The 27215-nt window shown below is 47.2% G+C and overlaps 1 protein-coding gene across 3 annotated transcripts in view; it reads right to left on the bottom strand.

Moving 5' to 3' along the window:
• ABCA6 (ATP binding cassette subfamily A member 6) overlaps window positions 1–27215 on the bottom strand; it is a 67531-nt gene that overhangs the window by 6158 nt on the left and 34158 nt on the right. For all 3 annotated transcript variants that reach the window (XM_070480081.1, XM_070480082.1, XM_070480080.1), the window contains 19 exons: window positions 26491–26581; window positions 24277–24416; window positions 22646–22762; window positions 20984–21167; window positions 19809–19975; window positions 18968–19101; window positions 17298–17435; window positions 14373–14480; window positions 12863–13036; window positions 12523–12636; window positions 9368–9487; window positions 7641–7718; window positions 6402–6493; window positions 4288–4405; window positions 3158–3275; window positions 1494–1585; window positions 1088–1266; window positions 200–275; window positions 33–127 (listed from right to left, as the gene is read on the bottom strand). In XM_070480081.1, the coding sequence (XP_070336182.1) occupies window positions 33–127; window positions 200–275; window positions 1088–1266; window positions 1494–1585; window positions 3158–3275; window positions 4288–4405; window positions 6402–6493; window positions 7641–7718; window positions 9368–9487; window positions 12523–12636; window positions 12863–13036; window positions 14373–14480; window positions 17298–17435; window positions 18968–19101; window positions 19809–19975; window positions 20984–21167; window positions 22646–22762; window positions 24277–24416; window positions 26491–26581 (2335 nt within the window). The remainder of the gene's footprint in view (window positions 1–32; window positions 128–199; window positions 276–1087; window positions 1267–1493; window positions 1586–3157; window positions 3276–4287; window positions 4406–6401; window positions 6494–7640; window positions 7719–9367; window positions 9488–12522; window positions 12637–12862; window positions 13037–14372; window positions 14481–17297; window positions 17436–18967; window positions 19102–19808; window positions 19976–20983; window positions 21168–22645; window positions 22763–24276; window positions 24417–26490; window positions 26582–27215) is intronic.

The following is a 27215-nucleotide window of genomic DNA, read 5'->3' as shown; positions in this document are numbered from 1 at the left end:
CCCCACCTCCTGGCCCCGCGGTCGCTGCTCACCACAGCTGCTTCTGCTCGGCGGGGTCCAAGCCTGTGGACGGCTCATCCAGAAGCAGGACGGGTGGGTCTCCCAGCAGGCTCAGCACAGAACACAGCTGCAAGGCAGAGACACGGGGCTGTTCCTGCCGCCGCCGTCACCCTCCAGGCAGCCCGCGGGACACACGCACCTTTCTGGCGGCCCCTCCCGGTAACTTCTGCGCGGGAACGTTCAGCTGTTCGTGCAGCTTGAAGGCGTCCACCAGTCTGGTGTGAAACAGGGTGAGATCAGGAGAGGATGTGGGGAGAAGGTTAACCCCACACCGGGGTTATGGCCCTGGGTCCCCTCCTTGGCTCCATCACTCTCAGAACTAACCATCAACGCAACATTGTAAAGCAATTCTGCCCCAGTTTAAAAAAAAATTAAAAATCTAACCATCAGAGAATAAAGTTTATTCCGAACAGGAAAGATTTACATCTCGTAAAAAAATTGTAAAACTAACTTGAATTCTAATGAAATAGACAATTATTCATTCATTCAACATTTTTTCAATTCATTTTGTTGAAGTGTAGCTGATTTACAACGTTGCATTAATTTCTGCAGTACAGCAAACTGAATCAGCTATACGTATGTACGTTCTTTTCCATATTCTTTTCCCTTAGGGTCTAACCCAGGATACTGAATAGAGTTCCCTGGGCTGTATGGTAGGACTCTGTTATTTATCCACTCTGTGTGTGAGAGCTTGCACCCGCCAAGCCCAGGCTCTCTCTCCATCCCCCCGTATCCCAGGTTCCCCGGGGCAACCGCAAGTCTGTTCTCTGTGAGTCTGTTCCTGTTTCTTCGATAAGTTCATTTGTGTCACAGTTTAGATCCCACGTGTAAGTGACACCCTGTGTATCACTGAACACTATTATTCTACGCCGTTTACTTTTTAAGGGTCCCCCAGCCAGGGATGCAGGGTTTGGCCCCTGGCCTCCATCCCCTCTGCACCCCTGCTGCTCCCCGAAGATGGAGCTGTCCCCCCTACTCCCCACTCTGAATCAGGACGGCACAGGGGAGCCTCATGGGCGCGCAGTACCGTGAGATGGCCACGCGGGCGTCCGCTCGCCGCAGCCCTTTCACAGCGGCGAACACCTCCAGATGCTCGAGCGTGGTCAGGCTGGGCCACAGCACATTCTCCTGGGGACAGTAGCCCAGGAACCGGATGCTGGCGTCCCCCTGCTGATCCAGATCCGAACCGTGCCCCGTCAACTCCACCTGAGAAAGGGCGCTGGTTTCAGAAATGTGCAGGCTCGTCTTCAGCCACACGATTCCTCGAGAAACTGACTTGTGGCTAATGAACATCGAAGAAATACTATAGAAGTCACCCCCTATGTTTATTGCAGAAAACTATTTACTCACAGTACAGGCTCACAAGGACATCACCTCTATCTATTATAGCACGTCTATTTGGGGAACGGAAACCACATCTTCATTGGCACTACCTCTCCAGCTGTTGGCGTCATCATCCCAGATATCATTCTAACAGACGAACTTTTACCAGCACCGTTAGGTCCCAGCAATCCCAAAATTTCTCCTGAAAGACAGGCACCCACCTGAATCAGTATTGGAAGTAAAACAATAACATAAATCTTGCTTCTTCAGCAACTATCTGAGATACATGTTCATCTCCATTGCCATTTGGAATTTTTTTATCATATATGTAATCCATGTCACCAAAACATGTTCTTTAAACCCTATAATTATATAAAACATTTTGAAAAAAAGCTTAGAGACTGACATTTGCTGTCCATACATGGGTCTTTTTCCAGATTACTTTTCCAGTGAAAAATGTGCACATAATTTTTTATATGGCAGATGGCTGACCTGCTGAGTACATAAGTAATTCCTAAACCTGGGGAGTCAGGCACCTTTTCTCCATCTCAAACTCTACCACCTGAGTCTGAGTCGTTATCATCTTTTATCTGAGATGATACAATGATATGAAAGCCTCTTAGCTTGTCCACCACCCAAATTCATGGACAAATAATAGCCAGGGTGAAACATTTTTCAAAGTATCAATTAAATGGTGACAAAAACCCTCTAGCGGCTTTCTGTTCAACTGGCCTAATATCTAAACTCTGCTGTTTTTCACGCTGGACCCCGCAGACCCTGCTCACCTCTGAGAGCATTCCTTCAGTTCACAGAGCATCTGCTGGCCTCTCTGAGCGCCTTACCCACTCCAAAGGCAGGCCTGCGTCTGAGCCCTCGCTGCTTCCTCCATCTGGGATGCTCTTGTCTTTGCATGCTAACATCGCTGGCACCTTCTTATCACCTAGTGCTGAGCTGTGCTAAGTCGCTTCAGTTGTGTCTGACTCTTTTGTGACCCCATAGACTGTAGCCCACCAGGCTCCTCTGTCCATGGGATTCTCCAGGCAAGAATACTGGAGAGGGTTGCCATGCCCTCCTCCAGGGGATCTTCCTGGCCCAGGGATTGAACCCGGGTCTCTTGTATTTCCTGTATTAGCAGGTGGGTTCTTTACCACTACACCAGCCTGAAGCCTGTTATCACCTGGATCTTGGCTTAAATGTCTCTGCTCGAGAAAAGCCTTCCCTACCCTAAGCTCCCCTGTGGCTCAGATGGTAAAGAATCCACCTGCAGTGCAGGAGACCTGGGTTCCATCCCTGGGTTGGGAGGATCCCCTGGAGAAGGGAGTGGCAACCCACTCCAGTATTCTTGCCTGGAGAATCCCATGGACAGAGGAGCCTGGTGGGTCACAGTCAATGGGGTCGCAAAGAGTTGGACATGACTGAGCAACTGAGGCTTTCAGATTTCAACCCTAAGTGAATGTGGCCCCGAGTCACTCAGGTCATTTCACAGATTTGAATGTTCCCCATAGAACCTGCCAGTGTGACATCTGAAACTTCTTTTGATAAGTCATTTTTGTTTACTAACCCCTCTGGGGATGTAAAAGCTATGCTATCACGCATTTGTCTCTTTATTTCATAATTATATTTCCAGATTCTTAAACAGCCCCTGGTGCACTCAAAAAAACATGTGTTGAATGAGTGAATAAATGTTTCAGCAAGTACAACAGTGTCGATAACCTCAGTGTTCAGTGGGTATTTCTAAAAACAATGGCGAATTTAAACACTGACTGTTCCAAACCTTTTTTAACACAGAAGGAGATGTTTCTCACTGCTGTCTTCTTCCTCCTTCTTGAAAAGCACCTTTTCTTCTGGCCGGCATATTCTTTGTGCAGACAGCTAGCAATTATGACCGGTTTCTGGAATACAGACAGAGTGATTTCCTCTTAGGCAGCAGTCACTTTTCATTTCTAGCTCTGCCTCCTGGAACCTCTCTTGCCCTCTGTCATGGACCAAACCATATTTGTGTTGAGGGCAATCCACATTGCTTGTCTCAAGTGTAACATGCATTCGTGGATGTTGACCATACTTCTTGCTAAAAACAGATGAATGAATAAAGAATATGTATATATGTATATATACATATATATATTACTCAGTCATAAAAAGAATGAAATCATGTCATTTGCAGCAACCTGGATGGACCTAGAGATGATGTAAGTGATATAAGTGAAGTGAGTCAGAAAGATAACAGACAAATATCGCATGAAGTCACTTATACGTGGAATCTAAACTAGAACACAAACAAAAAATCAGTGGACTGAGTAAACAGCACCATTTCAGGCTGGCTTCTTGCCTTCCAGTAACAGAAGTATCTAAACTCATGTGAACAGCTCCCATATCAAAATCAAAGAGTAATCCTTAAAATCTTAATCTCTACCAGGCATTTATAACAAATCTTACATTAATTCTTTGACTCATGAAACTGGGGGTTTGAAATTGCAGCTCTACATATCCAAGTCCATTTTTCTCAAAAAACAAAAAAGATGAAACCAGTATGATTTGCATTCTTCTTTGAACATCACGGACTTCGAAAGACGTGTCCGCATATTTAGGAATTACATAACAGCATGGCCTCCCAGGTGGTAAAGAACCCGCCCGCAGCGCAGAAGGCGCAAGTCACACAGGCTCAGGCCCCGGTCGGGAGGATCCCCTGGAGGGTAAAATGGCGACCCGCTCCAGTGTTCTTGCCTGGAGACTCCCGTGGACAGGGGGGCCTGGCGGGCTGCAGCCCGTGGGGTCACAGAGTCAGACACCACTGAGCGCACACACACCCCGAACTCTAAACTCTCTAAGCGAACCCCAGCACATCAGCCTCTGCTCCTGAGCTCCTGAACACTCCACTGACTCATTTTGCCACTGTGTCCCTACCTCCTCTATTGACGTGTTCAGGGCGGTGGCTGTTCTTATTCTTTCTGCTTGAACATCTTCGTCTTCATCTGCATGTTCTTCCGCATTTGAACGAGCATCTCTGCTTTTTGGGGAAATTCTACAGAAAAGATGAAATATACAGCACATGATTTTTTGCTAGGTATCAAAGATGTATCAAAAATCAGCTTCTCTAACTATCCCTTCCACTCCCCCCGCCATGGACTATATTTAAAATGGCTATATTTTAAATGGATAACCAACAAGCTCCTACTGTAAGCACAAGCAACTCATGGTTATGTGGCAGCCTGGGTGGGTGGGAAGTTTGAGGCAGAATGGATACAGGTATACGTAGCGCTGAGGCAGTTTGCTGCTCATCTGAAACTATCGCATTGTGATTGGCTATACCATTATACAAAATAAAAAGTTAAAAAAAAATCAGCTTCTCTGTGATTTCACTGTGGTGCTTTCAACAAACTGGTGATGATGCTGACTATGAATATCATGTCTTCTTCTGCCAGGAGCGTCCACCCCTGCAACCGAATCCCCTTCTCGGTGTTGCTGCGGTTGTCCTAATGAGTGTCTCTGACCCTTTCGAATTTCTCAGCAAGTGCTGCCGCTGCTTGGAAACCCAGGCCCCCTGCGTTCTTCTCTGCTGACTCTGAGCCCACGTGACCCACACCCAGTGTCTGCCTGGCATCCTTTACTGGCTGGGGCTTCCCTGTGGCTCGGACTCTGCCCACAGCGCAGGAGACCTGGGTTCCACCCCTGGGTTGGGAAGACCCCTGGAGAAGGAGATGGCGACCCGCCCACTCCAGGACTCCAGTATTCAGGGGAGGCTGGCGTCTCTCCCCTGCTGAAACACTCTGAGCTGTGCTGCTGAGCCAACCCCGTCCTATCGCTCTGGTCAGGCATGTGTGATCCTCTTGAGTGGGAAAAGGGCATATCTGAGTTCTCATTAAAATGCTTCTCTTAATATATACATTTTATTGAAGTAGAGCTGACTTACAGTGTTTTCTGTGTGCAGCAAGGTGATTCAGTTGCACGTACACACATTGATTATTTTTCAGATTATTCTCCATTATTAGTTATTATAAGATATTGACCACAGGTCCCTGTGCTATACAGTAAACCCTTCTTGCTTACAGAATATCTTTTTTTTTTTTTTAGTTAGAAATCTAGCATTCTATTCATACTAAGTCAAACAAGTATTTGAGTTCTCATTAAATTTTTGAGAGCTTGAAAGCTCCCTTCAGCTGACTGATGGCAGAACTCTGCCTGGTGGGGGTGATTTAGTCACTCAAGTGAGGCTGCCAGGGCTAACACTATGACAGGTGGCCTGGACCTAAGTTTCGGTTTCCCCTGAAATGGTAAGATTCCCTACCCCCATCAGGCCGCCTGGAGCCAGCCAGTCAGCAGGCGCCCAAAAGAGAACAAAGGGAACATATCAAGGGAAAGCTGAAAAGCCCACGAACGCCTAAGTTTGAACAAAAGCCTGCGAAAGTTTGGACCAATAAAATTGCTTTGCAAACATGTAACCAATCCACTTAAGCCAGCTACCAACTGCCTATGTTCACCCTATAAATTGGTGTAACAGCTGCGGCTCGGGGCTCTCTGACCCTGCACCACTGCGATGGATGCGGCAGGAGCCCTGGCTCGAGTCAGTAATAAACTTCCCTTTTTGCGAGTTGCATTGTCTTGGTAGCCTTCTCTCTTCCCGCTCGGGGATTCGGACATCGGGCATAACGACTCAGTCGTGTCCGACTCTTGCTACCCCACTGACTGTAGCCCGCCAGGCTCCTCTGTCCTTGGGATTCTCCAGGCAAGAACACTGGAGTGGGTTGCCATTTCTTTCTCCAGGAATTTTTTCTGATGCAGGGATCGAACCCAGGTAGCCTGCACTGCAGGAAGATTCTTTTACCAACTGAGCTACAAGGGATGCCTCTGCCTAGGTGTCCTGTTTCCTGGCAGTTCAGCCAGAAATCCACTGACCATGCTGAAAATCATCACGCTATTTATACTGTCAATATAAATCAGCATTAAGAGGCTGAGGGTGCAGCCACTCCCCAGGAATATTAAAATGCAATATTAAGTATGAAATTAACTTTTATCCCAACCTGAAAACAGGATCCTTTTGCATTATTTTCTTTCCACACTTTGCTTCTAGGCATCGCAGGACAAACATGAAGAGCAAAGCCTGAAAGTAAGGCTAGGAGCAAAGAAACAGTTACACTGAGGGATGAGTTCACATCAGAAACATCTGAATCATAGTTTGGGTCTCTTGTCATCATATAAAACAGGTCTGAAGCATTCGTACAGACCAGTTCTACAGTAACAATCCAGCTTGGGGAACCCGCCTCCTTTCTTTCTCCCTGATGTACAACCTACATCCGGTCTGTCAGCACCTGTGACCTGTTTCTCCTTTCAAAGTTACCCAGAACTCAGGGCTGCCCCCACCCTAGCCGGACAGTAATCGCTGACAGTAACACCGCAGCCCCTGGCTGTGGGTCTCTCTTCTTCCCTTGCCCCAAACATCTACTCTCAACACAGCAACGGGAACCATATTTTAGAGCAGAGATCAGGTCACAGCACTTCCTGAAAACTCCGCTGGCTCGTTGCTCTCACAAAGTAAGATCGAAGTCCTGGACGTGACCCAGGATCTCGCAGTCACCCCTCCGTTCATCCACCCTTGGCCTGGTCACCTCTGTGACCTTCACTCTCCCTGTGACTAGCCTGCCGCCTGCCTGACCCTGGGTCAAGTCAAGGCCACTCTCCCGCCTCCTCCGGGAATATTCCTCCCTGTGACGTCCCCCAGGCTCGCTTCATGCCATCCATCTCACACCCCATGTTATTTATTTAGTTTATTATCTGCCTCCTTCTGTCAGAATTTAAGCCCCATGAGGGCAAGGGCTACTATTTTTGATCTATGCCTAGAAAAGTACTGCCACATATGCAAAGACACTAATTTCCTTCAGCCCATATACACCAGTATAATCATTTTCCCTTTTCATTGTTTTTTTTTTTTTTACTTTTGTTTTGTTTATCTCTAATTGCAAAGGAATTAAGTTGTATTGCATGGATTTCTTTACAAACTCTCAAATTTGGAGGAGGCAGCAGACAGGATAAATAAGAAAATCTAATTTTATACTGCATTCTGGATTTACACAGTCCATTCATGCATATAAGAAATAACTAGAACGTAGAATTGTATCTGAATGTAATTGCTTTGTCTAAGACTATATTAAAAACACTTTCAAAGTTGGCACACTTCAGACAAGATCAAAGAGTTACTACAGTAAATGATAAGCCCCGCTCCCCCCAGAAAAGCAGGCAGTGAGGTAGAAAAGCTGTCTTACTATTAGGCACACTAGAAGGTCAGCTGCACTCAGGTCAAAATTTGCGTCTTGATGTTTCATCCTGTATGAATGCATTCTCTGCAAAGACCAAAAAAAAAAAAGGCTCAATGGAAATTGATCAGCTTTCTTATTCACATTTAATTAACAGGGAATTTTACATATTGGAGATTTCCCTCATTAAGTTTGATTTCCCCTTTGTGCCCTGGTGACAAGAAATTCCCCACAGAGAAAAGGGAGGACCCCTACCCAGCCCTGCCTGCCTCTCCAAGGAGGTGACCCAAGTCTTTCCGTCTCTTCCTTCTATTTTTCCTTGATATTTTGGTTTAATGTTTGCTGACCATCTACTCAAGTGTAACAGACAGAGGGGTCTACACCATGAATGATTCTAGGGCTCCACCTTCTTTGCCCTAAATGCCCCCAGGAGTCATCCTGGATCCCAGGGGTGACTGTTTCCACTGCAATAATTAGCCCATCCTGGGATTCTTTCTTCATCAGCGGTGCGTTCAGAAAGTCACTCATTCCTCCCCAACCATGTGTGACACACGTGGGTTGGTGTATTTCACTTCACAGGACGACTTACATCTTAGGAGAGAAAGGCTTTGCGTGAAGGAATGAGTTTGTAGTCGGTTAATTCCAGGCAGTGCCAGCGAAGGGAAGGGACACTTTGCAGCTGACTTTCCGGGTCCCTGGGAGCACACGGGGTCAGGGGAGCCCTCACGGCTCCCTTTAAGCCACGACCTTCTGGAAGATGGCGTGCTCCTGGCTGAGCTCTCCTGCTCGCCGCGCCATCTGGCTCTTCCTGTGTGAAGCGCTTTTGCCTCTTCAGTGCCCCGAGCACTCTCTCCTGCATCCCTGCCTCGGCCATTCTGCCGCCCGCCGCCCCCGCCACCCCCGCCGCCGGCTGCCCGCCGCTCGTCAGGACCCAGAGTAAACCGGCCCCGCCACGGATTGCAGCACGCCAGACCTCCCTGTCCATCACCAACTCCCGGAGTTTACTCAAACTCATGTCCACTGAGTTGGTGATGCCATCCAGCCATCTCATCCTCTGTTGTCCCCTTCTCCTCCCTCCTTCAATCTTTCCCAGCATCGGGGTCATTTCCAAAGAGTGGAAATGACCACCTTCGCATCAGGTGGCCAAAGTATTGGCGCTTCAGCATCAGTTTACTTCTATTTCTCAGTGAGTAAGTGTTATTGTATGTGAGTATACACTCACACTGGATAATGAATACCCATGGAATCAGGCAACGTTTTTCCGTCTAGCATTCGTTTTAAATACATTTGACAGTGTTTACGTTTCATAAAGTGCATGTGGCAGAAGCTTTTATTTTTATTTTCGGCTGTCCAGTATGCCTTTCGGTATCTTAGTTCTCCGACCAGGGACTGAACCTGGGCCCTCCACCACAAGAGTGCTGAGTCCTCACTGCTGACCCCCAGAGAATTCCTGGCAAAGCTTTCAGAATGGCTTTATTGTGGTTAAATCCTCATGCCATAAAATTCATTCATCTTAAATGTACAATTCAAAGATTTTTAGTAAATTAGCAGAGCTGCAAGAGCATCACCACAATTCAACTTAGGAACGTTTCTACCACCCCAAAGAGATACCCACTCCGTTCCCACCTCAGCTCCCAGGAAAACACCAGCCCGCTGTCTGCTTTCATAGATTTAGGCAAAGTGCTTTAATACGCTGCACATTCAAAATTAATGGCACATTTGATAACATTTCTTACCTCTTGCAAAAAAGTTATAAATCCACTCAAGGTTGCTGAGGGAGCTAAAGCCATGCAAGCTATCAGGACAGGGACGTCTGGCCCAAATAGCATAGTGATGCCAAATGTGATGACTGTGATCTGCAAGGCAAGGGGAGACATGTTAGCCCCACACATACTCAGCACTGATATTTGAGGAAATGCTTAAGATGCAGGTGTTCTGATCAAATACATGGGAATTTTCCCTTGTGCGGACACACTCCTTTCAGAGGGAGAAGGGAAGGGAGGAGAGTTTGTTATGAGAAAGTGTATGACCTTCAGCTCCCAACAGAAAATTCTTAAAGGGAAAATCTGGAGATGAAGGTGAGAGCTAAATCGTTCAAACAGACTCACTGAGATCTCAGTTTTATTCCAAGTCTGCCACTAATTTTTGTGTGACTTTAATTAGGTTACTTGACTAGCAGATCCAAACGATTGTGTACAGGACGGATAAACAAGGTCCCACTATACAGCACAGGGAACTGCATTCAGTGTCCTGTGATAAACCCTAATGGAAAAGAATGTGTGTATGTAACAGTCCCTTTGCTGAACAGCAGAAATTAAACTCAACATTGCAAATGAGCTACACTTCAATAAAAAAGTTTAAAAAAAAGAAGTTATAAAGGATTAAAGCATCAAAGGAAAAAAAAATCCAAAACCAGAATACTTAATTTTTTCCATCCATAAAATGAGGAGAATTATACTAGATAATCTTCATTATTTTTCAAATCTGATATTTCAACGTTCCATGAATATGTGGTTACTTTTCAGTGGTACAAAAAATGAAATAGACAAATGCAAAGAAAAAAGAAAATAATCAGAAAGTATATAAACAAGTGTGACACTGTAACACTATGGTGTACTTTTTATATTGTGAACAAAGAAGTTTTAGTTTGCAAAACTTACTTTGTTTTTGCAATACTGCTTTGTCTTATTTTAATCCATAATAAGTTTAAAATTAATTGGCAATAAAGGGAAAAAAGATCTCCAATCATTTGAAGATATATTTCGATTTGAAAAATGCAGTTTTTTGGTGTCAAAAGTTCAGTTCTCGGCTGTGATTCTTTATTTGCTAAAGCTTGCTTATTCGCACGATAGTGAGAAGGTCTTAGTCATCATACTAATCCACAAACCTAACAGAAAAGGCCTTGGTATTATCATGATTCTCCTTAGAAACAACAAAGCCAAATTTCCTTGTTTGTTCGTTTATTCACTTGCCGCTGAGGAATTCTGCAGGAGGAACTCACGATAAGACAGTGCAGACTCAGGTCTACTTCTCCCAGGCACTGGAGGAAGTCTGCCTCACCAGCCCTTCGTGCCTTACTGTGTACAGAATTGGCGAGGGGAGGGGAGACGGGGGATGGTCTCTGCTCTCTCAGTGGGCAGACACGGAAGCTCCGCTCTGGCAGAGTCTGACGTTTCGAGTTCTGGAAGCACTGTCCTATGCTGTTGGAGTTAACACACTTTGAAATCTGCTGAGAAAATTCTTTCTCATTTTTCCCAACCGAAAGCATCACTGCAGAGGCTACATCCGTGAGGAGAGCCCCTGCCCTGGCCTGCTTCTGCAGTGAAAGCTGAGGGGAAGGCACGGTTCTACCGGAGATGCTGAGTGAGTCCTCATCTGAGAGGCTGTCGAATCTGTGCAGACAGGGTGAGTGGTGAGTGCCTGGTAACCCAGCGGCTGCCTCCTCCCTCGACACACTGCAACAGGCGTTCGTCTAGATGTGCATTTACTAAATCTCAGCCTGGAGTGGTTTCTGCTCAACGAGAGCCAGCCGAGCGAGTGAGCAAAGACATAAAGAAAAAGGAAGCACGACTCCGGGCTGCTGACTCAGGACCAGTCAGCTCAAAGAGCGTCTCCGAGGCTGCTCCCGCTGGGATAGTGGAGTCCTCACTCACTCTGACAGGAGCAGACCTGTCAGAGCCCCTATTGGCCAATAACCCTGAGGCTGCTCAAACACCAGCCCCGAAAGAGACTTTGTTCAGAGCCGAAACGACAAGAAGACACAAAGTGTGCACACGAATTTTCTGTCCACCTTTTCCAGACGTACGCAAACCAAGAATGTGGGCTGAAAAGAAATCAACTGTCAGTCAGACTGACATCTGTTCCGCTTACCCAGCTTCTGGGTTTATATTGTGCAGTTTTATTAGGTCTGTTGGCTGGGGAAAAAAAAAAGAGAGTTCCCACAGCAAAGTATGAATGGAAAGACTTTGGTGCACCAAATGTTCACGACTGCCTCAAAATCAGTCTTCTAAATAAAGTATCTCTACAGACACTACCAGCGGAATACCGAGAAATACTGGGTTGGCCAAAAAGTTTTGCTTGGGTGTTTCCACAACATCTTAACTTTTTGGCCAACCCAATACTATCTAGAGATGCCAAATCAGAACGCTGTCCGCTGAGAAAAGGTGAGTCAACAGCTAGCTGCTGACCAGGACAATCCGCTGCCAACTCCTTACAGAAATCAGTGGATGACATCATATGCATTTTCTTAGCAGGTGGACTTTGGTTGGGTTTCTCTCATGATTTCAAGACTCCTACCCCAAGAACTGAGAGCTGTGTATGCAAGACAGACATTCCCCCAGCAGCTGAGGAGTTCAGCGAAAAGGCACCTGAAATGCTGAGATTAGGCAACCCGAGTTTAGATTAATATTTCCATCCAAGTTTTCAGTGATCTTACGTGCTCAGTCGCTTTATTCATGTCCCACTCTTCTGCGACCCCAGGGACTTCCCAGGTGGCGCTACTAAAGAATCCACATGCCAATGCAGATGTAAGAGAGACCGTTTCGATCCCTGGGTCGGGAAGAAGGAAATGGCAACCCAGTCCAGTGTTCTTGCCTGGAGAATCCCATGGACAGAGGAGCCTGGCGGCCTACAGTCCATGGGGTCGCAAAGAGTCGGATAGAAAGTAGCAACTTAGCAGGCATAGCACACGAATCTTCTCTGTAAATTCGAGTAGAGTTCGTACATGAATTCTCCAGGAACATCCATCACTGACTCCGTAACATGTTACACCCACTCCCCTTTCTAGGGTGTGATTTTAAGGTGTTGATTGTCCCCATTGCTCAAGGCAAACGTGACTATGTTTAATGTTACACTGAAAGTTTAAAAAAGAACGGTTTGTGGAAGTACTTACTACATAGAAGCAAAATGACCAAAGGCCACTATTTTTTCTCCTTTTACGAAAAATAAATGCTATCACGTATGTCAGGAAGACAAGTGAAGCTGCATAACCAAGCGTCATGACAACCTGAAGATAATACAAAGAAATACCAAAGTTAAAAAAATGAAATATTAACTGAAGAAGAGGTTACAAGGGTTGCTTATGTTTCTGATCACGCATGCACTCTGCATGGTTTCTGTCTGGGTTTGTGACAAACAAAAAGTGGAAGCTTCATGATTATATGAAACTATATCAGTGAGAACGTTTACTGTGAATTGCTGTATAAGATATTGCCTGTGCCATTGTTACTTACCAAAGCAAATAAAACTCGACTTGTGAGATAAATGTACACCATGTCTGCTAGGTAGAAAATCAGATACATGGAAAGGAGAATGAGACTGTAGAGGCTGACGTCCACCAGTGCCTGCCCACACCAGTACGCAGAGGGGAGGAGGCCAGAGAGCCACAGCTGGGCCTTGGTTCTCTTCTGATGGAAAACCACAGCAGATACATGGATTCAGTTGGAATTCAAATCCAAAACAAACACACCAGGTGATTTTTCAGAGGCAAATATAATCTAATATTCTAATAAATTAAAAAAATTTAAGTGTCTTGAAGTGGACCATTTTTCGAAGACCTTATTGAATTTGTTACGATACTGCTTCTGTTTTACGTTTTGTTTTTTGGCTGTCAGGCACACGGGATCTTAGCTTCCTGACCAGGTATCGAACTTCAACCCATGCATTGGGAGGTGAAGTCTTAACCACCTGGACCACTAGGGAAGTCCCTAAAATTTTTTAAAATCTAATATTTTAAAAATTAAATATTTTAATCTGCTTCCCTGATAGCTCAGTTGGTAAAGAATCTGCCTGCAATGCAGGAGACTCTGATTAAATTCCTGGGTTGGGAAGATCTGAAGGAGAAGGGATAGGTTACCCACTCCAGTGTTCTTGGGCTTTCCTCGTGGCTCAGTTGGTAAAGAATCCACCTGCAACGCAGGAGACCTGGGTTTGATCCCTGGGTTGGGAAGATCCCCTGGAGAAGGGAAAGGCTTCCCACTCCAGTATTCTGGCCTGGAGAATTCCATGGAGTCCATGGGGTCGCAAAGAGTCAGACACAACCGAGCGACTTTCACTTTCACTTTTTCAATATCTTAATAACGTGTACACCGTTTTTAGGAAGCTGATGACAAAACAGCCAGTTGCATCCAGATGGACGTTTAAACATGAGAATTGTTTTATCTGGTAGGTTTGAAGAATAATGGAACAGTAGCCTCCTAATGATCAAAGCCTGAATCAGTCTCCTTCAAAAGAAATGCTATCTTGTCATCCGAAGAACAGTAAATTCTCCATTATCTAAATATACTCCTGGATAATTACTGACTCAGATGGTAAGATATTACTTCTTTAAATCTAATATGACTGTCTTGCCTTGATAATGACGTGACCCAACATAAATACAACCAAAAAACTGTATTCTGCACAATGGCAGGTGGATTAAAGTCCTGACTGTGGTCTTCAATTTCAATATCAATGATTTCTTCCCTGTGGTTAGGAAATGATGTGGTTGAAAGTTTTATCATATTCCCCTTTGAAGGTTTAGATTAATTCGAGTTCCCACCAGACTGTCACCCTTTTCTTGTCCTTCTGAAGTAACAAGCACTTTGTGCTTTTAGAAGTAACTTTTCTGACTTGATAGAAAAAATATTGAACTGCATTATCTGAGTTGAACATGTTACAGTGTTTTCCTGTGAGAAAACCCATAGCATTTAACACATAATGACTGAGGCTCCAGCGTTTTTCTTCCCTCCTCCCCCTTCTTACTTTGTAATCGCTGACACTGTTCATGGCGATGTAAGGAGACAGGCTGCACATGACAATAAACAAGAAGAACGACCCTTCGGGGAGCCCCGTCCAGAGCAGCGTGTAGCCCTGCAAACAAGACGCGCTTGGTGGGGCCCGGAGCGGCAGCGCAGCATCACACCAGAAAACCTTGACGTGACGGCGTAAGCTGACGCCACCTTACCAAACCAAGTCATTAATGGTATCCATATAGTCAGGTGCTTAAAACCAGGGAGCATTTGTAAAAAAGGAACGAAATGCCGAGCATCACAAAAGCACGTGCTTCTGGAAATACTGAAAAGTCAAACGTGCATATCTAGTTCATCAATCTCCACCCACAGAGGTGTGGGGGAGAAGTTGCTGATCACTTAACATGAGGCTTCTACTCTGAGGGGAAAAAAGAGAAGAGAAAAATGACTCAGAAACCATTTCACAGTGTGTATCGAAACGAACTGAAAGTAGAGACCTGCCCGCACTTGGTCACAGCGGCGCTGTTCACACGAGCCGAGAGACAGATGCAGCCACACGTCCTCAGACAGATAAGTGGGTGTGCATGAGCAGAATCATTCACCCTTAGAGGAGGAACTCCTGTCACACGTGGCAACATGCGTGAACTGAGGGGGTGTCAGGGAAACAGGAAGGGAAGCAGGAAGGAAGCCAGGCACGAGAGACGAGTGCTGGTAAGTGATCCGCCGACACGAGTCAGATTCCCAGAAAGCGCCACAGCAGAACAGGGGTCAGGAGGGCCACAGGGGTGGGGAGCAGGGAGTCTTGTTTGGCAGAGATAAAGTGCTAATTGTGCAAGACAGAAGAGTTCCAGAGATCTGACTCAGTGTGAATATACTGAACACTTCCCAAGTGTTCCCTTAAAAATGCCTAGATGAAATGATAGCCAGCGGAATCTGCTGTGTGCCTCAGGGAGCTCCAACAGAGGAGACAGCCTCGAGGGTGGGGAGGGTGAGAGACGGGGGGCAGTCTCAGGAGGGAGGGGTCTATGTGCGCCGGTGGCTGCTTCGTGTTGACACCAGCTCTGTCCCGTAAAGCAATTATCCTTCAATCAGAAATAAAGACATTTTAAGACATGACTAGATGGCAAGTTTTTGTGTTATGGGGCTTTTTTTTTTTAAACCACAATACAAAAAATAATAATTAAGGAACCACGAGAGAAGTAGATAATTCAGGCCTGAGCAACCGTCTTCCTCAGCAAACCTAGTGATGAAGAGGTGAGGATACTGGTAGCTGAGTGGGAGCTTCTGAAGCACAGACTTAAAAGGAAAACTCGCTGCAATAAGCCCACTGTCAAAGAGAGGAACTTGAACTCACTTCCCCCAGATCAGTGTCTGAGTCCGGCCTTAGGCTCACGGCTGGGGCTTCCCGGGAGGCACCAGTGGTAAAGAACCCTGCCTGCCAGTGCAGGAGACGAAAGAGGTGTGGGTTTGGTCCCTGGGTCGGGAAGATCCCCTGGAGGAGGGCATAGTAGCCCACTCCAGTCTTCTAGCCTGGAGAATCCCATGGACAGAGGAGCCTGGCGGGCTACAGTCCACGGGGTCACAAAGAGTCAGACACGGCTGAGTGACTCAGCACACACAGGTACGAGGCTGCCTCCGGGATTAATTACAGGAGGCCAGGGCAGTAGCCTGTCTCAAGATCATTCTCAAACTTCCCTCCAGGCTTTGGAAGCTACATCTACAAATTCTAATGTTTCAGCAGGTGGGAGAGCGCTTCACTGTCTTTCTGAGAATGGCTGAAAGGAGAAAAGTATGCACCTCTGGGGATGTCTAAGAGAATAACCGTGGGGCCTTGGTCCATTTTGATCCTGAACAAACAAGCAATAAAATGAGGAAACTCAACGACCCAGAGGGGCTGCAGCCCCCTCAGTCCACCCAGCGGACCCCTGTCTGCAGGGTCCCTTCAGACCCGCTGGTCCGGCCGCTGCCCCGCTCTCAGGCCAGCGGTAGCTCTGGGTCAGCGCCGCGTGCCCCGTGTTCACCCAGAACCACCAAGGCCGTGAAGTCCCAGACTGAGTGCAGCCCTCTGTCACAGGCCGGGCAGCCTGCTTCTGACAGCTCTACGTCCAACCGCGGTGCGTGCTCTCCCAACCTCCTGGTTTGGGACAGTCAGGGTCCGCTTCGGGAGGTCCCTCTAGGGCACCAGTCGGGGTCTAACCAGAAAGTCTTCACCACCCTCAGTACTTAAAACAGAGGGAAGTCAATCACGCAAGGGTTACGCGGGTGGGAAGAGTGGAGGAAGCCGTTGTCCCTTCCAGGTTAGAAGGCGAAGGGGAGGGGATGTGATCGGAGCCCACGGTGTGCAACCTTTCTGCCCTCCTGGTTGTGATCCCTGCTTCCTGCTGTCTAAATCCAGGCTAAAGCCGGCTGACAAAGACCCCTGAGAACGTGGCTCTGGGTATCAGACACCCTCGCGATGCAGAGCAATGATGGGTGAGTGAAGGGACGGATCCGATGGAAGATGGCCCAAGAGCCGGCAGATTCTCCTTCATTGCAGTCAATCCGCTACCCGCAGAGTCAATGAAGGGTCCACCACTGAGTGATACCGGCTTTACAAGACTGTAAAGCTGGGTTACCAGGGCTCCCGACTTTCAACCCGTTGTACCACACACACACACACACACACACACACACACACACTCACTCTCTGTCTCCAAGACACTTCTGCAGTCAAGCTTGTATTTTTTCAAAAGATTCCCTAGGAGACTATGACAGAATACTTAAAAATATCCCCTCATGCAAATTCTTTAGTAGTAACTTAGGAAAAAAAATCATACGTTGCTATAGTGTAGCCTGATTGAAAAAGTAAGACGCAATGGTTTTTATGACTGATGATCCAGAGGACCCAGAGCACTCACTCAACAGCCGAAGAAGGTGAGCAAGCAAACCCAGGGCTTACCAAAGGGTATGTGCTTCTCTCGGTGCGAATACGCTGTGTCTGACCGAACATCCGGAGCAGTCCGCTGCTGACAACACTCACCAGGACAGGAAGACAGTGCAGCCTCTTGGTGTTGCACACGACCGAGAACCGATAGTCCTGCCGATCAAAGAAACACAAACAACGTGAGGCTGACTCTGCGCCACTGAAGAAGGAGAAACAGGCTCTGCCCCTAAGAGCTTAGCAGCGGCGCATCTAGCGGTGTGACCGTCTCTGAGTGAACTGGCCTTTTTGAGTGCCGCCCTCCTCTTTTATTGGGTAGGACAGTGAACGGGCTGGGATACGGCTTAAATGAGATCATGCGCATTAGGTTCTGGTGGAGCGGACAGCACAGCTAGCAGTATGCATTTTTATCAGCATTACTGATTTGAAATCATTCGTCCTCATTTTGCTTACGAGGGAGTTTTAGCGACCAGGATTTCAGAGGCCCTGACAAGGGGACAGTAAGCTTACAGACAGCAAGCAAAGGAAACCTGATCTTCTGCATAGGAGTTAAGCACGGGATTACACTGCCAACGAAGCGCTTTCACACTTTCTGAGACCACCTTTATGTTCTTCATGTTTGTAAAGATGCTCATGCAGGCTTCTCTGGGGGCTCAGTGGGTTCTTTAGAATCTGCCCGCCCGTGCAGGAGGCAGGTTCGATCTCTGGTCCGAGAAGATCCCACATTCCACGGAACAGCTAAGCCCGCTACTATTGCGCCCTTGCTGCGGAGCCCGGCAGCCGCAGCTACTGAGCTCACGCGCCTGGAGCCCGTGGTCCCGGCAAGAGAACCGACTCTGGAGAGGAAGCCCCCTCGCTGCACCTAGAGAAAAACCCACGCACAGCCACGAAGACCCAGCACAGCCGAGGACACACAAAATTCTGAAACTGTTCACGCGTCATTCAATATCACCAACCGTTCACACAGTAAATGCCTGAGATCAGGAACAAATAAAGCAACCGACAAGCAACAGAGTTTCCACGAGCTGGCACCGAGATTACATATCCTACCAAGCGCCTACTGTAGGCAGATTCAGGGACACAAATCAGTGCCTTTTGCTCTGTCTTTATTCCCCTTGTAGCAAGAAAGAAACAGGTAGCTTCACTGAATCTGGCCCCAGCTTTCCACTGGGATGTAAACTCTGTGTTTTACTTAAGATTGGGATGTATTTTCAACAGTCTTATTCCTGTGAAAGGATCTTTATTACTTGCACTCTTTTATCCAAATTGAAACATATTAAATAATAAACTGAGAGCACTTTCCTCCCATAGATTTCATGTGATTATTATAGTATTTAATGTATTTTCTCAACATATAAAAATATCACTTGGGTAGTTCATCATTAAATGGGGTTTCTTAAATTCATAGTTATAGGGGTAGGTACTCAGAAGGTCTAATATTTTATTGAGTCTGAATAATGCTATGACATCTAGGTACCTTCAAACGTAAAAATTCTTCTAATTCAAAATTTAAGATAAAAATGTTTTACAATTTATTTAAACATCACAGTTAATTCAATAATAACCCCACGTGTTTTTGAGTCGTCACTATATACTTGGTTGACTTTTCACAGTGTTTAAATCAGTTAAAATGTAGCATTTTAATTTTTTTCATAAAAGCAAACACAAGAGGCAAGTGGCAAGCATACCTTTCGTTTACCAGAAACGATGATGGCCCCATTGTAAGAGGGATCTTCAGTGCCATTTCTATTTTCAAAGTCATCTACCTCCAAAAGTATATTTTGATGCTTCAGTGACTGTATAAAATCTTCAATATCTGATTCTAGCATAAAATCCAGAAAAGAAGGCCATAGAAAGTAAGAACATGTGTGACAATTTTTAAAAATAAACCAGACACACAATTTAAAATCAAGATTTGTAGAATACCATGTAAAGGCATGTCTCTGTGGGCATCAAAATAATAATAATACTGGCCCATAAAAGAGAAGCCTTTCCACTATCTTCTGTTATCAAATCTTATACTTTACCACTGAGCCACCGAAGAAGCCTGAAATAAGCAGTTAGGCAAAACCAATCGCCCATCATTTAGGGTAACAAGATCATGGGTTCTAATCGGTCATAAAGAATCTTCCTAGATTTTGTTGGAGGGGCATAGGGTATAAAGATGCCGTCTTCACATTATCAAGCGGCGTGTATAACGTTTATGGTGTTGGTTAGGCTGCTGTGACGCAGAGACTGAGAACAGAGTGGTTCTGTGAGTGCAGAAGTCCATCTCCATCTCACAGAAGAGCTGAGGACCGTCAGGTGGGCAGCTGACGGGTCAGATGGGTTACACGGGGACTCAGGCTCCTTCCGGCTGTTCCAGCAGCTCCAAAGTCACACAGACATGCATCGCTCCCTCACAGGCTCGTCTCCATAAGTGAGGTTTAAAATACACATTTTACTCTCTCGTAATTTGCTTCCCCTTATCTGTGCTATTTAACAATAAAAATCACTTTTTCTGGATTTAAATTTTGTTTCTCTGTTTACCCGTGTTGTTGATGATCAGTAGGCTGGTACGGGGGTCCTGGGGAAGCCGTCCCGGAGAGAGGAAATATAACTCAGGCGTAAACTCCCAGTCAGAGGTTTCATTCACCACCGCGTAGAGTATGCTTTCCACAATCAAAGGGAACGTAGCAATTCCAAACACGAACAGTCTATCAATAAAGAAATATTACCACATGAATGCCACTGTGACAGAACAGTGTTATTTATTCAGCCAGATGTTTCACAAGTATTTGTTGAGTGCCATCTATAATTGGTGCTAAAATTTTGAAAGTCACACCTTCACATGCCATGCGTGGGCGCATGCTCAGTCCTAAGTCGTATCTGACTCTCTGCGACCCCATGGACTGTAGCCCACCAGACTCCTCTGTCCATGGGATTCTCCAGGCAAGAGTACTGGAGTGGGTTGCCATGCCTTCCTCCAGGGGATCTTCCTAACCCAGGGACTGAACCTGTGTCTGTTGCATTGGCAGGCGGGTTCTTAACTGTTGAACCCCCAGAGAAGCCTGGCACTGCAATATAAACCCAGGCTAAACTATGAAAATTAAACAGACGTGTGGAGAAGGCTGCTCAAGCCCTAACATTCGGTGTTCCCACTGTTGGTACAATCAAACGCTACATTTATTCCTCCTCTGGCAGCAATGCTGCTGGGGGGGTGGGGGGACTGTGTTCCAGGTTTTTTGTTTGCTTGTCCGCTTTTGTCTTTTTTAGATCCACAATAACAATGTTTGTTCTTTTAAAAGTCCTTTTCCAATACAGGTCATTACAGAGTGGGGCCTGTGCCGCACAGGAGTCCTCACTAGTTCCTACTTTCTATGCAGCAGTGTGTGCTCCCCCCAAGCTCCCGTTTACCCGCTGCCCCCAGCCTTCCTGCTTTGCCAACTGGAAGCCTGTTTCCTGCTTCTGCGACTCTGCTTCTGCTTTGTAAGTAAGTCCATTTGTACCTTTTTAGAAGATTCCACATGTACACAATATGGTATATTTGTCTTTCACTTTCTTCCCCCACTACAACAATCCCTAGGTTCATCTGTTGCTGTAAATGGCATTATTTAGTTTTTTATGGCTGAGTAGTATATCACTGTATTCTAGTTTCAGATTCACTCCAGTTTAACCCGCTCATGACACTCACTGTCTAAGAAGCCGCATGCCCTGATACTCACAGGGTCAGAAGCCCTTTCTTTCCTCGTCTTAACTGTAAGAAGCGGAGCCGTGCCATCGCCCAGAACTGCAGCCTCCAGAGGCCCGCGACACTCACAGCCTTCTGCATCTCAGGGGGAGAAGGGCAAGGTGGGTCCATTTCATGTAGCTGTCCCGTGTCCCTGCTCAACTCTGCTTGTTCAAAATCTACACACACGCACACACACAGAATACACACACATTACCCACAGCATCATGGGCATCACAGCTTTCTCTTTGTAACAATATTAAACATTGTTTTAGAATGTTCGTGGTTACAAAGCAAAGAAGGTCGGAAACAAATCATGTGCATGATGCCCGCATTCAATAAACTCAGTGGGGGAAAATATGGTGAATTCATACCAAACATGGAACTCAGGAAAGATGATCACAGTATGCCCTGTCTTTGAAAAGACAGAGAAGGGCCCGTATGTGACAATATTCTGAGGGATTTCAAGAAAGTTCTTCCACAGGAACACTCAATCATGGATGCCTAGATGTCTACTTAAAAATTCTATGTGGAAAAATTGTCAGATCTGAAACCACCAGATCTGTACCTGATCCCCAGATACATGCCATACAAGCAGCATGATTTGGGACAAATCATTTAACTGCTGTTCGGCCTGATTTTCTCAGGTGTAGAAGTGTGCCCATGGTGTTTGTTACAAAGGTTATTTTGTTGTTTGTTAGTCGCTCAGTCGTGTCTGACTCTTTGCAACCCCGCGGACTGTAGCCCGCCAGGCTCCTCTGTCCATGGGATTTCCCAGGCAAGAATACTGGAGCGGGTTGCCAGTCTCTTCTCCAGGGGATCTTCCCAACCAGGACTGAACCCACACATCCCGCATTGCAGGAGGATTCTTTACCACTGAGCCACCTGGAAAGCCCATAAAGGTTATCATAGGAAGGTGATTGCAATACAGCCACACGTCGATCAAAGTGTCTGCCATAAAGGTTGCAAATGACAGCTTTTTAAAATCACATCCATTGAAACACATGCTGGGCTTCCCTGGTGGCTCAGTGGTAAGGAATCTGTCTGTCAATGTGAGAGATCCATTGATTGAACCCAGGCTTCAATCCCTGGGTTGGGAAGATCCCCTGGAGAAGGAAATGACAACCCATTCCAGTATTCTTGCCTGGGAAACCCCATGGACAGAGGAGCCTGGAGGGCTACATAAAGTCCATGGGGTCACAAAGAGTCGGACATGACTTAGTAAATAAACCAACACCACCAAAACACACCTTAGGAGATTACTGAATCCTTTTCCCCATTAAGGGCTAAGTCTGCATATGAGCAAGGTAAAGGCAGTCTTGACAAGAAACATCTACTCAGACTTCATGACCCTGATGGAGAGCCTCTGGCACAGTCAGAGCATCCAGCAAGCAGGGATTCTTTGGGAGAGGAGACAGCAGCTAAAAGAGGAAGCGAATCGCTTCTGAAGGGAAGTCTGAGATGCGTCAAGAAGGGACTTGGGTTTAGTCCTAGTGACGACGTGAGGAAAAGGCTGACCGCCCTTCCCAAACAGCACTATCAGATCTGGAATGTGTCTCGTTCCTTGCTGAGAGCCACACAAAAGACAATCTAGACTCTAAGCTGACACATGACCGTTTGGAAATTGGTCTTCCGTGATATATACGAATGGATGTACCTTGCTCAGCCGTCGAGTTCCCTTCCAGTTTCATGAAGACTTCATTCAGAGTCGACGTGGAAACCTCGTAACTCATCACACCCGGGCCGCAACCCTCATCAAGGTCACCGAAAAGGTCTAAGGCAACAGGAGGGGACAGAGACATCTGAAATACCACACTGACAACTAAGCCTAGTGAATGGACACCTATCTGAACAATGATGCTGAATGTTGTGTAGGTCACGTCTTTGGAGGCAAAATTTCACCCGGGTGCACTCCCTCTGTGACCTGAAGAGGGAGGCCTCCCCCCAGTGCACAAACCCTCTGCATCCATTGTCTGCCTACAGCTCACGATGCGCCTGCAAACTTCTTTGAGGAAAGATGAGCAGAGAGAGCACCACCTTTTACCATTGCCCCACAAATCATCCATCGCCCCACAAATCACCATCGCCCCACAAATCACCATTGCCCCACAAATCATCATTGCCCCACATATCACTGTCACCCCACAAATCAGCATCATCTGTCACCCCTCAAATCAGCATCATCCCACAAATCACCATCATCCCACAAATCAGCATCACCCCACAAATCACCGTCGCCCCACAGATCACCGTCGCCCCACAGATCACCGTCGCCCCACAGATCACCATGTGCTTCTACCTCCATTCCTGACTCTCCTTCTGGGTGGTCTGCAGCACCTCCCGCCCAAGATCGCCTCTTTGATTTGGGCCTGAACTCCTTCCCCTTCGGGACTCTCGAGGACCTCCCAGATTTACCTCCTCCTTTTCTCTCCTGCATCAACTTCTGCAAGTACCGGGTCACCCCAAATCACAGGCCAAAATGCTGTAAGGTCACCCACTGAACAAAGACGTGTGTGCGTGCACGCGACGAGCAGCAGCAAAGCAAAGGAAAGCTCTCCTCCTCCCGCACAAACGCATCGCTACTCCAAAGGTTGTCTCTTCTGCTCTTTCATTAGTCACATACTATTCACACATAACATGCACAAACCCAAATGCTACCCTTATACCCCCGCCGCCGCCCGCCCAGAAGCTACTGTTTTCAAGCATCAGTGATTCCAATTTTCTTCTTAATTCAATGAATACATTTTCTTGGTGGGGGGGGAGTTGTTTGTTTTTATTCTTTTAACTTGGTCTCTCTGCTTTTAAAATTTAGTGACAGTCAAAGCCGCTGACTACACCCTCCTTCTAGAAACATTTTCTCCCTTGAGCTAATGAGAACAGACTCTCTTGTTTCTCCTTCAACTGCCCCGGGAGCTCCTGATTTCCACCTCCCTCTGACCCGTCCTCCACTCTCTCCTGAGGGTGCAGTGCTATGTCACCTTCTCATTAATCCAATCCCTTGCATTAAATCCATCTAATACCCAGGTTCAATTGATTCAACCCGAATCACTGAATCAGTGATTCCCAGATTCAGCTCTCACTCTGCTCTCTGAATTCCTGTATCCCATAACCAACTATACACTTAGCCGTTAGCCGTTGGACAGCTCCACTTGGAAGTTCTCATCTCAGCTTCAGCTCCTTAAGAAACCCGACCCCAAACGAAATCCAAACCCACCACATATGAAAGCTGTAATAACGGTGTGAACGCTTGTTCCCAAGCTCATCCCCTCGTACTTATACTTAAATTACCTGAAAATTTATTTGTCCTTTCCGCAGGCAATGTATACACAAGCTTTTCTTTGCTTTCCGTTTTCAATTTAGCATCAGGGATGTGGTGATTGATTAAGGATGTTATTTTCTCTGGATCACACATTTCACTTCTGCACAAACTAACATGTAAAGGGAAAGACAGTTCATTTGTGTCTTCTCTGCTGCTGCCGCAAAAACAGCTCTTATCGGATTTCTAGCTCTTGTGTATTACTTTACTTGGCTTTAGGGAGCAAACAAATGAGGAAATAATAAAAATAATAACCATGTCATCAGTTTGGAAAATCTTAGGATCTGTACAGAGAAGATGTATCAGCTCAAAACAACTGCAAGTACACAAAAATAAATAATGCAATTAAAATGATATATCAAGTATGAAGAAAAACAGAGGCAGGCAAGATCATTAGGCAGAAGAGATTTCTTAGAGAAAATATTACCAGAATGTGCAGATGTTAGAAAATTAGTGTCTAATAGGGAAATCTGCCTTTCACCCATGTTTTGTTTGATCATCAAGGTTTTTTCCAAAAAGTATTGGTTTGGCCTGAACACACTTGATAGTTAGACACAGTCCTCCACTCCTTGTCTCCAGACTTACTCCCTGTTGATGGTAGCTTCTGGAAGGACTTGACTTCCTGTCCTGTGAAAGGATGGCCATCTACCGGAGTAGTGCATGGGTCAGCTGAGGAGATTCAGGGCAAGAAAAGCGCGAGGCCTGTCAGACCACCCAAGGCCTCAGCCTGGATAGAGGTCCATGAGCTCAGACCAAACACGGCCTCAGCCTGGACGCGGGTCCATGAGGTCAGACCACACACGGCCTCAGCCTGGACAGTGGCCCATGAACTCAGACCACACACAGCCTCAGCCTGGATGGGGGTCTGTGAGGTCAGACCACACACGGCCTCAGCCTGGATGGGGGTCCATGAGGTCAGACCACACATGGCCTCAGCCTGGACGGGGTCCAGGAGGTCAGACCACACACGGCCTCAGCCTGGACGTGGGTCCATGAACTCAGACCACACAGAGCCTCAGCCTGGACGTGGGTCCATGAACTCAGACCACACACGACCTCGGCCTGGATGGGGGTCTGTGAGGTCAGACCACCCATGGCCTCAGCCTGGATGGGAGTCTGTGAGGTCAGACCACCCATGGCCTCGGCCTGGACGGGGGTCTGTGAGGTCAGACCACACACGGCCTCAGCCTGGACAGGGGTCCATGAGGTCAGACCACACACGGCCTCAGCCTGGACGTGGGTCCATGAACTCAGACCACACACGACCTCAGCCTGGATAGGGGTCTGTGAGGTCAGACCACACACGGCCTCAGCCTGGACGTGGGTCCATGAACTCAGACCACACACGACCTCGGCCTGGATGGGGGTCTGTGAGGTCAGACCACCCATGGCCTCAGCCTGGATGGGAGTCTGTGAGGTCAGACCACCCATGGCCTCGGCCTGGACGGGGGTCTGTGAGGTCAGACCACCCATGGCCTCGGCCTGCACGGGGGTCTGTGAGGTCAGACCACCCATGGCCTCAGCCTGGATGGGAGTCTGTGAGGTCAGACCACCCATGGCCTCGGCCTGGACGGGGGTCTGTGAGGTCAGACCACCCATGGCCTCAGCCTGGATGGGGTCCGGGAGGTCAGACCACACACGGCCTCAGCCTGGACGTGGGTCCATGAACTCAGACCACACACGACCTCGGCCTGGATGGGGGTCTGTGAGGTCAGACCACCCATGGCCTCAGCCTGGATGGGGGTCTGTGAGGTCAGACCACCCATGGCCTCGGCCTGGACAGGGGTCTGTGAGGTCAGACCACCCATGGCCTCGGCCTGGACAGGGGTCTGTGAGGTCAGACCACCCATGGCCTCGGCCTGGACGGGGGTCTGTGAGGTCAGACCACCCATGGCCTCGGACTGGACGGGGGTCTGTGAGGTCAGACCACCCATGGCCTCGGCCTGGACGGGGGTCCAGGAGGCGGTCATTAGTCCGCCGGGGCTTCTCACTGTGAAATCTGCCCTGTCCTCCGCGCTGGTGAGGATGCAGGAGACAAGGATACAGAGGAGCACGTGGCAGACACAGACCATCCCAGCTGAGCGAGCTGAAGCGTGAGACCCCAGTCTCTCTCGGCGCGGCCTACCTTTCAGATGGCCGTCACTGACAATGTGTCTACAGAGCCAGGCCACCCCCGAGTCCTTTACCTTAGGTGATAGCCGAGACCCCATCTTCGCTTCAAATAGATAGAGGAGCCCACACATTTCAGCTTCCCGTTGGACAGGATCACTTTCCTATCTGAGCAGAAAGGAGTGAGAGAGGGAAGATGGGGTCGTCATTGCTTCAATGTGTGAAAACATGGTGGGGGGGTGGTGCCAGGACTCAGATTTCCAAAGAAGTGTCCTGTGGGGGCCTAACTCCATCTCATGGGCTTTTAAAAACATGAAACATGTACTAAAATGGATGCATTTAAAATGAGCTTCTGACAGCCTGGAAGGGAGTGGGGTCTGGGGGAGAAAGGATACATGGATACCTGTGGCTGAGACCCTTTGCTATTCACATGAAACTATCGCAACATTGTTAATCGACTATACCCCAACACAAAATGATTTCAATGTTTAAAAAAATTTAAAAGTGTCATTGTGTATAAAATAAAGTTAAAAGTAAATAAAATGAGCTTCTGCATGGGAGAATGGATAAATGTGTATGTTTTGAACTGTGGCGTTGGAGAAGACTCTTGAGAGTCCCTTGGACTGCGGGGAGATCCAACCAGTCCATCCTAAAGGAGATCAGTCCTGGGTGTTCATTGGAAGGACTGATGTTGAAGCTGAAACTCCAATACTTTGGCCACCTGATGCGAAGAGCTGACTCATTGGAAAAGACCCTGATGCTGGAAAGATTGAGGACAGGAGGAGAAGGGGACGACAGAGGA

Source organism: Odocoileus virginianus, chromosome 17 (genome assembly GCF_023699985.2).
Source record: "Odocoileus virginianus isolate 20LAN1187 ecotype Illinois chromosome 17, Ovbor_1.2, whole genome shotgun sequence".
NCBI classification, from domain to species: domain Eukaryota; kingdom Metazoa; phylum Chordata; class Mammalia; order Artiodactyla; family Cervidae; genus Odocoileus; species Odocoileus virginianus.
Note: the sequence above shows the minus strand (reverse complement) of the source record. Positions and strands in the feature narration are given on the sequence as shown.